The sequence below is a fragment of the Perissodus microlepis genome, chromosome 3 (genome assembly GCF_051167445.1).
Source record: "Perissodus microlepis isolate ML-2025 ecotype Zambia chromosome 3, ASM5116744v1, whole genome shotgun sequence".
NCBI classification, from domain to species: domain Eukaryota; kingdom Metazoa; phylum Chordata; class Actinopteri; order Cichliformes; family Cichlidae; genus Perissodus; species Perissodus microlepis.
Genome location: NC_140463.1, coordinates 30,831,625 through 30,845,993, shown reverse-complemented (window position 1 = coordinate 30,845,993; position 14,369 = coordinate 30,831,625). Strand labels below are relative to the sequence as shown.

General features: G+C 37.6%; 1 protein-coding gene across 1 annotated transcript; it reads right to left on the bottom strand.

The window, feature by feature from the left end:
* Nucleotides 1-306: 306 nt before the first annotated feature.
* LOC146391157 (B-cell receptor CD22-like) lies at nucleotides 307-13,921 on the bottom strand. Its single transcript, XM_084922717.1, has 5 exons — nucleotides 13,885-13,921; nucleotides 10,616-10,897; nucleotides 8,012-8,278; nucleotides 7,390-7,656; nucleotides 307-3,834 (listed from the first exon to the last, which is right to left on the bottom strand). The coding sequence occupies exons 1-5, from the start codon at nucleotides 13,919-13,921 to the stop codon at nucleotides 3,539-3,541; spliced, it is 1,149 nt and encodes a 382-aa protein (XP_084778843.1). The 3' UTR covers nucleotides 307-3,538.
* Between the last annotated feature and the right edge of the window lie 448 nt (nucleotides 13,922-14,369).

The following is a 14,369-nucleotide window of genomic DNA, read 5'->3' as shown; positions in this document are numbered from 1 at the left end:
AACTTGGCAGGACTCCATTCATACGTCCACTGAGCTCTTTCATGTCCCTGAATCTCACATCTGACAGTGACTGTCTCACCGCTGTATATCTGAGTCCAGGATGGCTGCAGGGTCACAGTGGGCTTAATTGGAACTGTTTACATAAGAATGATCCAGTTAGGAGAAGAGAAACATGAAAACTCTGCTGTTTATAACATAAGAGTAGAGTGACTGCAAAACAGCTGATTCACAGAGAGACAATTTAAACATAAAAAAAAGTCACAACATAAAAGTTTCAAACTGTAACAGAATATTTTCAGTAAAATGTAAAAGGTAAAGTCTTTACTTTAGTTTTTGTTTAGATTCCAAAAAATTACAGATTATTTTTTTCATGAGTTGACAGCAGATTAAGAAGACTGGAAGAAATTATCAAGTGAGAAACGTTTTCTAAAAGTTCTGATGAGGTCATCATGTGAAACTGGTGCAGTTGCTGATTTGGGACATTGGAGTGTGTCACACTTGTAGTTATTGTATAACAAACAGGTTCTTGTGGCTCTGACTGATTTTCCATGAACTGAACCTTAAACCACTGATCCACTAATGCATCTGTTCTACACTGGAGGTTCTTCTAGCTGTAGTATCATTAAACATATTATGACACTCATGAACACCTTTTCTTTTTCAATTCAATTCAATTCAATTTTATTTATATAGCGCCAAATCACAACAAAAGTCGCCTCAAGGCGCTTCATAGATACAGAGAAAAACCCAACAATCATATGACCCCCTATGAGCAAGCACTTTGGCGACAGTGGGAAGGAAAAACTCCCTTTTAACAGGAAGAAACCCCCGTTAGAACCAGGCTCAGGGAGGGGCGGCCATCTGCTGCGACCGGTTGGGGTGAGAGAAGGAAGACAGGATAAAAGACATGCTGTGGAAGAGAGACAGAGGTTAATAACAGATATGATTCAATGCAGAGAGGTCTATTAATACATAGTGAGTGAGAAAGGTGACTGGAAAGGAAAAACTCAATGCATCTTGGGAATCCCCCGGCAGCCTACGTCTATTGCAGCATAACTAAGGGAGGATTCAGGGTCACCTGGTCCAGCCCTAACTATATGCTTTAGCAAAAAGGAAAGTTTTAAGCCTAATCTTAAAAGTAGAGATAGTTTCTGTCTCCCGAATCCAAACTGGAAGCTGGTTCCACAGAAGAGGGGCCTGAAAACTGAAGGCTCTGCCTCCCATTCTACTTTTAAATACTCTAGGAACAACAAGTAGGCCTGCAGAGCGAGAGCGAAGTGCTCTAATAGGGTGATATGGTACTACAAGGTCATTAAGATAAGATGGGGCCTGATTATTTAAGACCTTGTATGTGAGGAGCAGGATTTTGAATTCAATTCTGGATTTAACAGGAAGCCAATGAAGGGAAGCCAAAACAGGAGAAATATGCTCTCTCCTTCTAGTCCCTGTCAGAACTCTTGCTGCAGCATTTTGGATTAGCTGAAGGCTTTTCAGTGAGTTTTTTGGACATCCTAATAATAATGAATTACAGTAGTCCAGCCTGGAAGTAATAAATGCATGAACTAGTTTTTCAGCGTCACTCTGAGACAGGATATTTCTAATTTTAGAGATGTTGCGCAAATGGAAGAAAGCAGTCTTACATATTTGTTTAATATGTGCGTTGAAGGACATGTCCTGGTCAAAAATGACTCCAAGGTTCCTCACAGCGTTACTGGAGGCCAAGGTAATGCCATCCAGAGTAAGAATCTGGTTAGATACCATATTTCTAAGATTTTCAGGGCCGAGTACAATAACCTCAGTTTTATCTGAATTAAGAAGCAGAAAGTTAGCGGCCATCCAGGTCTTTATGTCTTTAAGACATTCCTGCAGTTTAACTAATTGGTGTGTGTTATCTGGCTTCATGGACAGATAGAGCTGGGTGTCATCTGCATAGCAGTGAAAATGTATGCTATGTCTTCTAATGATGCTGCCTAAGGGAAGCATGTATAATGTAAACAGAATTGGTCCTAGCACTGAACCCTGTGGAACTCCATAATTAACCTCAGTGTGTGAAGAGGACTCTCCATTTACATGCACAAATTGGAGTCTATTAGATAGATATGATACAAACCACTGCAGTGCAGTACCTGTAATACCTACAGCATGTTCTAATCGCTCTAATAGGATATTATGGTCGACAGTATCGAACGCTGCACTGAGGTCTAGCAGGACAAGCACAGAGATGAGTCCACTGTCAGAGGCCATAAGAAGATCATTTGTAACCTTCACTAAAGCTGTTTCTGTGCTGTGATGAGCTCTGAAACCTGACTGAAACTCTTCAAATAAACCATTCCTCTGCAGATGATCTGTTAGCTGTTTGACAACTACTCTTTCAAGGATTTTTGATATGAAAGGAAGGTTGGAGATTGGCCTATAATTAGCTAAGACTGCTGGGTCTAGAGATGGCTTTTTGAGTAAAGGTTTAACCACAGCCAGCTTGAAGGCCTGTGGTACATAGCCGACCATTAGAGATAGGTTGATCATATTTAAGATCGAAGAATTAATCAATGGCAGGACTTCTTTGAGCAGTTTTGTAGGAATGGGGTCTAAAAGACACGTTGATGGTTTGGAGGAAGTAATTATTGAAGTTAACTCAGAAAGATCAATTGGAGAAAAAGAGTCTAACTTAACATCAATGGTACTAAGAGTAGCTGTAGATAATATTACATCTGTGGGATGATTACTGGTAATTTTTTCTCTAATGATAAAAATTTTATTTGTGAAGAAGTTCATGAAGTCATTACTAGTTAACGTTAAAGGGATGGTTGGCTCAACAGAGCTCTGACTCTTTGTCAGCCTGGCTACAGTGCTGAAGAGAAACCTGGGGTTGTTCTTATTTTCTTCAATCAGTGATGAATAGTAAGATGTTCTGGCTTTGCGGAGGGCTTTCTTATAAAGCAGCAAACTATTTCTCCAGGCTAAATGATGATCCTCTAAATTTGTGACACGCCATTTCCTCTCCAGATTACGAGTCATCTGCTTTAGGGTACGTGTTTGAGAATTATACCACGGAGTCAGGTACTTCTGATTAGAGACCTTAGTTTTCACTGGAGCTACAGTATCCAGAGTCGTACGTTTCATTAATTAAAATAAACAAATGCCATTAACAACAATTACAGGAAAGAATCTAAGTGGAACCTGTAATGTAGCAGAACAGTCTCTAATAAAATGAGGTTATATTGTAGTCAAACCTGAAACGTCGAGGAATGAATGTAAAAATGCTAAAAACAAAGGAAGTAACTGATCTGCAGTGATAAACTCCACATGTGCAGCCATGAGGTCAAGACAGGAGAGACTGGGATTATTACATTTGGACTGAAATCTTCTATCAAACTAACAAAATCTTTTCCAGATGTTTCACTGAGTTATTATTAAATATCTTTATAATGACACTAAAAGATATTTTAAACTACTTTTGATCCTAAACACAAAATAAACCTACAGTGCTGTTGAAAGACAAAATATTTGGTTGAGTTGATGAAACATTGTTCAGTACAAATTAAAATATGTGAAATATGTCCAACTCACCTGTTACTCTCAATGAGGTGCTGTCACTCCATTCTGTCCAGGAAGAGCTTCTTGTGGCCCGACAGCTGTATTCTCCACCATCAGACTCAGTAACACTGTTTATTGTATATACACTGGATGTTTCACGTATGTTTACCCAGCCTTGTCTCCATTCATACGTCCACTGAGCTCCTTCACCTCCCTGAATCTCACATCTGACAGTGACTGTATCACCGCTGTATATCTGAGTCCAGGATGGCTGCAGGGTCACAGTGGGCTTAGGAGGAGCTGTTCATAAAAAATAACATCATCAGACTTATAGAAATATAAAATGATAATTGAAGCTTTCCTGGTTTTATTGCTCGTGTTAGTGGTAATCACATTTTTTTCATCCCAGTGACAATTTGACTGAAAATCAACAAAAAAAACTTTAATAAAAACAAACAGATTAAACCTGGTAATTTACTGGTATTTAGAATCTACCAGCAGAGTGACTGAAAACAACCAGGTGTGCACAAAACTAAACTGTGAGACTGAACATCAACACATAAACACACAATATCATGTAAACAACTTCAGTTTCTCAGATTTTACATCGTATAAATACTTTTAAAAGTCAAATATCCCACTATTTACTTATTTCTACACACATCTTCACATTTGCATATTTGTACATTTATCAACAGATAATCCAGAGTTGTCGGTGGGCTGTTATTCTTCTGAATAACCTGAGACCTTACTTTCCTGTCAGGTATAAAATCCCTAACATATTATACACAATATCCGTTTTACTTTAACTGTTTTTAACAAATTTAATTTTTACTTTTCTTTTTCACTGTTGTAAATATAAAAGTTCCTGCGCTGTCTCATAGTGTAAGGCCCTATTTTCACTTTTTATCATGCTGCTCTAACACAATTTGCTTTGTGGATCAATAAAGTATCTATCTATCAGTATTGACCTGTTTAATATGTGTCCTATGTTGTAAACTGGCTGTGCTAACAGCTGGATTATTCACTCACAAAAGTGTGTAACGCACGCAAAAACCAGCACAGGTGCAAAAACCACGGGGTTTATGCAGCTTTTTTTTTACAAAGCTGAAAAAAAAGGAAAAGACTCGCAATAAACACAGCTGAGCCAGGAAGCTAAAAGCATCAGGGTCTCCGAGGCCAAAATAACAAACAAAAACTCTCCCCCTTCCTAGAAACAAAACACAGGGTTAAACTTCCCTGATCAAGAAAAGGAAGATGCAATGCCTGACCTTCCTGGCTGTCCACAAAACAGGAGAAAACTGAGTTAAACAAAAGTGGGTTAAACCACTGCCTGCTTCCTGCTGCCTGCTTCCGCTCTGCTGAAAACTGATGAAAAATCCACATGTGCAACATCTGAGCTGAATAAACTGGGATCATTACATTTGTGTTTCTTTTTTTTTTTTTAATGAAATTGTCTGTCACAGTCCTGGGTCTGTGAACCAGTGTTTTGATTTTGTATTACAGTGGTCCCTCCCTCGCTACAATGCAGTTCACCTTTCGCGGCCTCGTCAGATCCGTGAGTCATTTTGGTATCGGGCAGCGAGAGTTGAGGCTGGAGTGTGAAATTTATTGTTTTCAGAGTTTTTATTGTTAACTCGGTTTCCCTGGATCTTTTCCTGGTTGTCATGAGTAAATTATGAGTTTTGCCGGTGTAGCCCGGATACCCCGAGATTGCCACAACAGCACTAAAAACCCTGTTGCCATTTCCGACATCATAACTGTGTGAAGCGGAGTTTTCTGCAGTTACAGCTTCCAAAACAAAATTGCGGCGCAGACTGAGCAAAAGCAACACACTTCAGATGTCACTGTCCCCCATTATGCCCAGGTGGGACCGGCTCGTTGCAGAGAAACAAGCACAGGGCTCTCACTGATTCAGCGTTATGGTGAATTATATATTTTCATGTACTTTATTTTTATCTTTTTGTAGTTTTGTGTCTTATTTTGAAAGAAATATTTACGTGTTACCATAGCGATCAGAGAGCATCAGGGAGAGAGGAGGAGGATCTTACTCTCAATGTTGTTCGCGCATTTCAGGAGGACGCCGCTAATAAAGTTACACGATTACACAGTGAATTCATGCTTATTATTAAATCTACAAAACACCACAGTTTTTGTCTTGGTCGTATCATTTTAATTTGATGTATTTATCCGTGACACCTTAAAGTTCGGTCCGTGAAAATACTGTCTGACATTATCCGGTCCGTAATGCAAGAAAGACTGCGATAAAGGACCGCTGCTGTCCAGTACAGAATGCGTTCAGCTTGTCAAATTTACATAAATCTTTGATCGCTAGTAGTGTGACTCTGAAGTGCTGCACTGTATGTTTGTAAGTTTTCTCCCCAACAAACAGAACAATGTCGACGAAACATTTTGCACCGTCAAAGGCAACCGCAGGTGCCTTTGTTTTCATTCTTTAATTTTTGACTTATTTTTCTAGAAGGTTTAAACTTTGAGAGTGTTTAAACAAGAGAGAAAACTGTGAAAATGTTCATGCCTGTCTGAGAAAAGTGAATAAGTGTGTAGTGAGGGGTTTTACAGCCTTAAAACATCTATAATAATTGTAAAAAATAAAGTTGGCTACTTCGCGGATTTCACCTATCGTGGATTATTTTTAGAATTTATCTCCTGACATAAACGAGGTGACACTGTATTTTCTTGTTCCCCAGTCAGTCGTGTCCAGGGTTGGGTATCGTCACTGATTTCTAGAAGTCGATTCGATTTGAATCTGGGAAATTTTGCCTCAGACAGTCAGAAATATTATAATTCTGATCACTTATCAGTACATATCCATATTTTTATATCTATAAAAACAAAGCTGACACTTGTGAGACTTTATCAAAGGTGTGAGCATCACAGCAGGTGCTGCTCTCATTTACTGTTTTAGCTGGTTGGTGACTGTTGAAATCTTGTGGTTTAACCTGAGATTCTGGCGTTTCGGACAAAATACATTTATATTTAGAAAATCGATTCAGGATTTTATTGAATTGATATCACGTTATTCAAGCTAGAATCGATTTTAATCGGAAAATAGATAATCAAAACCCACCCCTAGTCTCTCTGGTCTCTGTGCTCCGTGTTCCCTTTGTTCAGTGTCTCGTCCGTGTTATACTTGCTGTTTTACTTTGACGGTCGCTTGTCCTTTGTCACTGTTTCTAGTTTTGCTTCACCCTGGTCTCGACTGTTCTCCCCTCATGTGTCTCATTCCCTCGTTTCGCTCAGTGTATTTCAGACCTGTGTTTCTCTCTCTCAGTGTCACGTCGTCCCCTCACCATGCTGCGTGTTTCCGTGCTCCCTGAGATCTCTGTCGCTAGTTTACAGGTTTCCCAGTGTTTTTGTTATTAGTTCCCAGTTTTTTGTTTCATTTTGTTTTTGCAAGTTTTTTTCTTTTCGTGAAAATTATACCGCTGCAATAAAGCAGCCTTTTAAGTTCATTGCTCTGATGATTGTTTTGCGTTTGTGTCCTACGTCCTCCCTGCCACACAGCCGTATCATAACAGTTTCACTGTGAGTGATTGCTGTGTATTTTATGTGTATTTATGTAAAACTTGTTTTACGCTACTTTTGATACTAAAATGAGAACAAATCCTGCAGTTTTATTGAAAGACATGATATTTTGTTGTGTTTTTGCATTAAACATTGTGCAATAGAAAATTTTTTTTAAAAAAAAAGGTGAAATATGCCCAACTTACATGACACAGTCAGTGTGATGATGTCACTCCACTGTGTTAACAAATACCCCAGAAACCCACAGTACTGATGAAATTATTTTGTTTTGTTTTTGAAATTAAAATGAGAGAAATATATTCAACTTACATAAGACAGTCAGTGTAATGACATCACTCCACACTGTCCAGAAAGAACCTCGTCTACCCCGGCAGCTGTATTCTTCATTGTCAGACTCACTAACACTGTTGATTGTGTATTCATTGGATGTTGGAGATGTGTTTAACTTGGCAGGACTCCATTCATACGTCCACTGAGCTCCTTCACCTCCCTGAATCTCACATCTGACAGTGACTATCTCACCACTGTATATCTGAGGCCAAGGTGGCTGAAGGGTCACAGTGCTCTTAGGAGGAGCTGTTCAAATAAAAAGATATCATTAGCAGAGTGATAATTTGACTTGAAAATCAACAATAAAATGTTTTGTTTTTATTAAATAAATTAAACCAGGTAATTTACTGATCTTTATATTTGACTGTTTACTTATTTCTACATATTTGCATTTATTTATACATTTATGAACATGTAACCTATGAGCTGTAAGTTAGCTGTTGTTTGCAAACAATGCTGTTAAACCTCCAATATATTCAAATAATCACACAAAATTAAAAACAAAACCTGCAGTGTTGTTGCAATACAAAGAATTTTGTTGTGTTTTTGGATGAAACATTGTGCAGTATAAATTAAAATGTGTGAAATGTGTCCAACTTACATAATACTCTGAATGCGATGATGTCACTCCACTCTGTCCAGGAAAAGCTTCTTCTACCCCGGCAGCTGTATTCTTCATTGTCAGACTCAGTAGCTCTGATGATTCTGTATTCACTGGATGCTGAACCTATGTTTACTTGGCCTCGTCTCCATTCATACGTCCACTGAGCTCCTTCACCTCCATGAATCTCACAGCTGACAGTGACTGTCTCACCGCTGTATATCTGAGTCCAGGATGGCTGCAGGGTCACAGTGGGCTTAGTGGAAACTGTTCACATAATAATGATCCAGTTAGAAGAGAAACATGAAAACTCTTCTGTTTATAACGTAAGAGTAGAGTGAATGCAAAGCAAATGATTCACAGACAGTTTGAAGTCTGAAAATCAAAACAAAGTCACAGAGAGACAATTTATAGCTTTCACACTGTAACACAACATTTTAATATAAAATGTATTAGAATTTACTTTGTAAAGTTATATTTTATTTATACTCCAAAACTCACAAATTTTTCTGCTTTACATTTACTTTGAGGTTAAAATCAGCGTGAAGCTGGGAGCCAGTATGAAAAATGGGAGTGCTGGGATCCTATGTGATGTGATGTGTTTGAGCTCAAAGCCTGGCAGCTTAAATCTGTTTGGTCTGCAGTTATTCAGCTGATTGTTTGCTTAGACTGTTGCAGTAATCTAGGCAGGGGCACCGTAAGAGGAAGAAAAGTGATAAAAATTATTAACCTATCACCACAAAATATTGTTTGCTTCACACTGTACTTTTAAATGTTTATGTTTCATAGCGTTAGTTTTGTTTTTTTCAACAAAGAAGAGGCTAGAGCAGCACCTTTGCAGGACAAAGAGACTGTAGGATGGGTCTGTTAGAAGTAAGGTCTGTTTTTCAAAAAAGAAAAGACAGGTGGAAATTAAACTCAGAGGAAGTCTGCATGAAAAGCTTTCCTACTATTAGTCAACTTACTTAACTTCTAACAGAAAACAATGTGTTTGTGTGTTTTTTAGTCAACATGCAGTTAGTTGGTGCAGTCAGACCCTTTGTACATATATATGCTAAATCACTTATCTGCTAACCTGCTGGCAAGACAAACAGATCAAACCTCTGGCTCAGGCTTAGCTGTCCCACTGCCTCTGCACCCACACTCCTGAAATTGAACCAGCCCACTGATATCTGAAGGAGGAGGTGAGTCTTTTATGTCAAATGTGTCTAGTTGAGGGAAGCCTCTTGGGAATTGTATTTTTTTTCTGCACACTATTTATTTGGTAATCAAAGAGTAATTTGAAGGGCAGACTGTGCCAAAAGTTCAGGCAAAACAATCACAAAGGCCCAGTCTTAGTCTTAGCCTGTGTTTTAGTCTGCTTCCAGGAACAAATAGAAGCAACTTTTCAGCTGACCTTAGAGTTCTGTTTGGAGTTTATTGTTATTGTTTATTGTTTATTTAAAAGATCAGAGAGCTCTGAGAGAGTGAATCCATTCAGAGACTTAAAAACAAACAATTAAATAATCATTATAGCCTGCTACCAAAATAAAGCATATTACACAAGAATGGATGAAATAAATGCATGAATTACTTTCTTAAAGTGAGCAGATGACATAACGAACGTCATTTTTGCAAATGCCCGAACCCTTTTACAACACAATTTATTTATTTCTCAAATGAGAGACTGTCATCAAAGATCACCTGCAGATTTTTTTCAAAGAGAGTTCTGAACTTTTTCAGAGGAACAAGGTTACACTTAAGAGCAAAACGAGGGTCTGAAGGTTCAAATAATACAATTTTTTTGATCGTTTACATTCAAAAAAATGAATTGCCAATCATGATTTTATGTCATCACAGCAGTCTAGCAAAACTTTTAAATAGACTGTAAAACTCATGTCATCTGTTGGAAGGGTGTTTTATAGGAGTTTGATGGGCAGCAAACATTAAAATCCCCAAGAGTTAGAATGCAGTTAAATCTTTATATGATTCCAAAGAAAAGGGTGGAAATAAAATCCTTGTCTAGCTTGAGGGGATGATAAACAAGCACAGGAGAAGACAGATCCACCATAAATAATTATAGTTCAGAGCTGCCATAAATATCAGCAGTGAGGTGTTGGCATATAAAAGGGTTCAAATAGATGCAAGACCTCTGCTGTGACCAGGTTCCTGCAGGAAGCTGCCTGTGACTGTTGCAGGTGGTGAGAGCTTTCAGTCAGCTGAAAGAATTAAAACCTTTTTGAGTTCCACCAGGTCTCAGCACAGAGACACATTTTAATTTGTTTTACTTTGTTTAAAAATGTATATCCAAAGAATTACTTATGTTATAATTGCCACTATTTAATAGCATAATTACAAACAGTAATTTAAGAAGTAAGAAATGTCTTCTACACTATTTTATAGCGAAGAATTTCAACATTAAAAATATAAAAATATTATAACATATAACAATATAACAAAATCTTTTTCATACTTCAGATGTTTAACTTTGAGTCTTTACTGTTAATTTTTATCAAAGCCATTTTTGCTACTTTTGATAATAAACAATAAATAAACAAAAAAGCCTTCGGTGTGTTACAATATAAATTAAAAAAACATAGTGTGAGTGAAATATCTCCAACTTACGTTTTACATTCAGTGTGATGACATCACTCCACTCTGTCCAGGAGGAGCCTCTTGTGCCCCGACAGCTGTATCCTCCACCATCAGACTCACTAACACTGTTGATTGTGTATTCATTGGATGTTGGAGATGTGTTTAACTTGGCTGGACTCCATTCATACGTCCACTGAGCTCCTTCACCTCCCCGAATCTCACATCTGACAGTGACTGTCTCACCGCTGTATATCACACCGCTGTATATCTGAGGCCAAGATGGATGCAGTGTCACAGTGGGCTTAGGCAGAGCTGTTCAAACAAAAATATATCATTAGCACACTGATAATTGGACTTGAAAATCAAAAAGTTCTTTCTTTTAAATAAATAAATAAAATCAGGTAATTAACGGATCTTTATATTTAACAGTTTACTTATTTCGACATCTTTACATTTCCATATTTATACATTTATGAACATATAATCCATGAGTCATCAGTTAGCTGTTGTTTCCTAACAATGTTGTTAAACCTCCAGTGATGGATTCAAAGCTGGAGGCTGCTCTGCTCTCATAAACTGTTCATAAAATGTGAAATACAAAGTTTTTATGTGGCACCAAAGTCAAAACTAGACTGGCAAAGAAAAACTAAGAGTAAATGTTCAGTAACCAGGAAAGGAGCGCAAACTGTTTTTTAAATCACTCTAAAAATACAAAACAGCACCATGAACTCCTCTGTGTCTGTAAGTGATCTGAAGACTGAACAAAGGTGAAACGATGCACTGAGCCTAATAATTAATAATTTGACAGATTTAGTGGTTTAAGTACTGGTGATTAGTGAATACTGATTTCCATTACAATTTGGAGAAGACCTTTTTCAACTCTCAAAATTTTTTAAACTCATCAGTTTCCTGAATAATGACTGAATCGCTTTTAGTTGTGACTAAATTCGTGTTTCTTCTCCTTCCTCTGCAGGTGTAGATGCCTCCATCAGAGACAGAGATTGCACTCTTTTAGCTAAAAGAGATGATCTCATTTTCAGATGAGGTTTTTCTGAACAGAGTAATTCACCTCACAGGTCAGTGTCACACTGCCCCCTGCTGGTGTGGTTGTGCTGTCTGCTGTCAGAATGGCCTTGACTTTAAGTTCTGTAACTTAGACAAATATGAGTATATTATTGTGGTCCTTTTAGTGGAAGAAGGAGAAACCCACCACATCTGCCACACAGATGTTCCAGCTGGTTTTATTTCCTACTGCAACTGAGACTCAAATACAAGGTGAAGAGCAGGTGAGCCTGGCTGAGTAATACGCCACCTGGTGGTTTGTTCTGAGTGTGACAGAAAGCCTAAGCCTGTGAGCCTGAGCTCAGGGTTAATGAACCCTCGATTACAGAAAACCTTCCACACTCATGTGTGGATCTGTCACAGCAGAAGTGCAGCAAAGGTCACAAGTAATAAAACAGACAACAAAGAGAGCAGGTGAGCTGAAACTTGACCACATGTCTGTATTTTAAGTGCTTCAGGCAAAACTTTAAGACTTTCCAGCTGATAATATCTGTGCACACAGATGTTTTGACATATTTACAAACCCGATCACACACACAGAGATAATGAAATGCACACGAGGGTTAATATATATACACATGACTTTGCTACAGTAAAATCTCCAAACTAAGCTACTATCATAGAAACACCAAATTAGAGAAAAAGTATTTTGTGTCCATTCTTCCAGTAGAGTCCACAGACTTGTAAATATGTGTCTCTGTAACAATGAGTGGAGTGCAGAGGTGTGAACTCAAATGCAGGAAGCAAAATAACTTAAATAAAACTGAACTTTAATACCTAAATAGTCTAAAAATGGAAACATACAAAGAATCAAAATGTAAAACTAGAAATAAATAAACTGTCAATAGAAACAACTAAGAGATGAACACACGTGATTGTTCACAGATGCTCTGACAAAGACTGACAAGACACAGCAGGACTATTTAAACATGACTGGGAATGAGAAACAGTTAAAAACAAACAGGAAAATCATAAAAGAGGAAGAAAAATAACACAAAGGATGAATGAAACCAAACCTTTAAATTAAAGAGGAAATAATTTTTTAAAAAGCTAAACAAAGATGAGGAAGAAGAACTCAGACTAAAATTATGAAAGACCATGACAGTCACAAATGAATAAATCTATATCGATGGTACTTTGTCCAGTTTGTTTTACTTGTTACTCTTGTGTATGTGAAGCCTTATTCATTTATGACTTTAACAACTTTTAGAGGGTTTTTTTTCAAGAGGACACTGAGGCAGACAGCACACCATGACACTATAAATAACTGAGAGTAAAAATTCATAATAAGACTGATTAAAGTCTTCAGGCAGGACTTTAACTGACTGATCTGTGGTTGAGTCTGTTTTCAGATTAGAGTTACCTGCATTTACCCTAAACTCATCACGCTGTGCTGTAATAAATTAGATTGATCCTCCAGTTCATCAGCATCTTGTGAATCATAACTGTGATGTGTGAGGATGGACAGATAAATACTCATGAAAAGGAAATCAGTCAGTTTCAAGGCAACAAACTCTAGTAAATATAAAATTTGTGTATCGGCTGAGTGAAACATCTGCTCACATGGTTGCACTCTTGATACGATCATTTTAATATTTTAACCAATAAATGCAGTGGAGTGTGAGCTGTATCATATACAATATTTTGTCCCTCAGGTTATTCCTGAAATATAGTTTGTTTCAAGTTTGTTATATGACGGGTCACATTTATTCATCTGCTTCTTCCTGGTCTGCTCATGTCAAAGTCCGCCATCTAGTGGTTAAATGGTTCATCAGTAAAAGCTCTGAAGAACGCCACAGTCTCCACATGGAGACTATATAGGAGATAACAGCTACATATATGAACAGGAAGAAAATAATCATTTCTTACCTTCAGCATTTCCACAGATGACAGTACTGAGCACTAAAATAATGAATAAAACCTCATCAGACATAACTATTAAAATCAAAACAAAAATAAATTAAGACTTTATTAAAGATGAACAGTAATCACCAGTAATCTGTTTGACAATAAAATAAAATAAACATAAAAATCCAAACTGTTGTAACACAGTGTGTAACTATAAGTGATGCAAAAAGCAGCACTGTATCAAACATTTAAACACTTAAAGAATCACAAGTCTGCTTTGTTCCAGCTCTCAGGTAAACAGGTTAAAGCAGTGACTCACTGTAATTCTCACAGATCAGAAACATTTTCATTAATCGCTGCTGTTCAAACAATGTCAGACGTGTACTTACAGAAAAAGCCCATCATGCAGAGCAAAGAGTGCCCCATCGTCACATCCAGCCTGCTGCACTCTGATCCTCAGATAATCAAACAGTTTTAGTTTGCAGATAAAGAGAAGTTGTGTTTAACATAGACATGACAAGAGTTTTTCTACAGGCTCTTATTCTGATTGGTCTCTCTGTGCTTCCTGTCCTTTCACACAAAACTTAAACAGCTCCTGTAGCTTTGACCGCAGCAGTTGGTTGACATGTTTATATTTCCTGTCCACTGCAAACATAGAAGCTTGTTTCTTTTGTTGTGTTGTTTCCTTTTTCTATAATATACAAAGTTGTTGTGTTGCTTCATGTAAGTATGTTTTGCCCTTTTGGGGTATTTTTTGGGTGCAATATCCACTAATATTTGTCTCCTGGCAGGTCTCTGCAGACTGGGAGTCACTGAGAGTGAATATACCAAAACAGCTTTTCTACTTCGGTGCCTGTATTTTCACTAAAGCCTT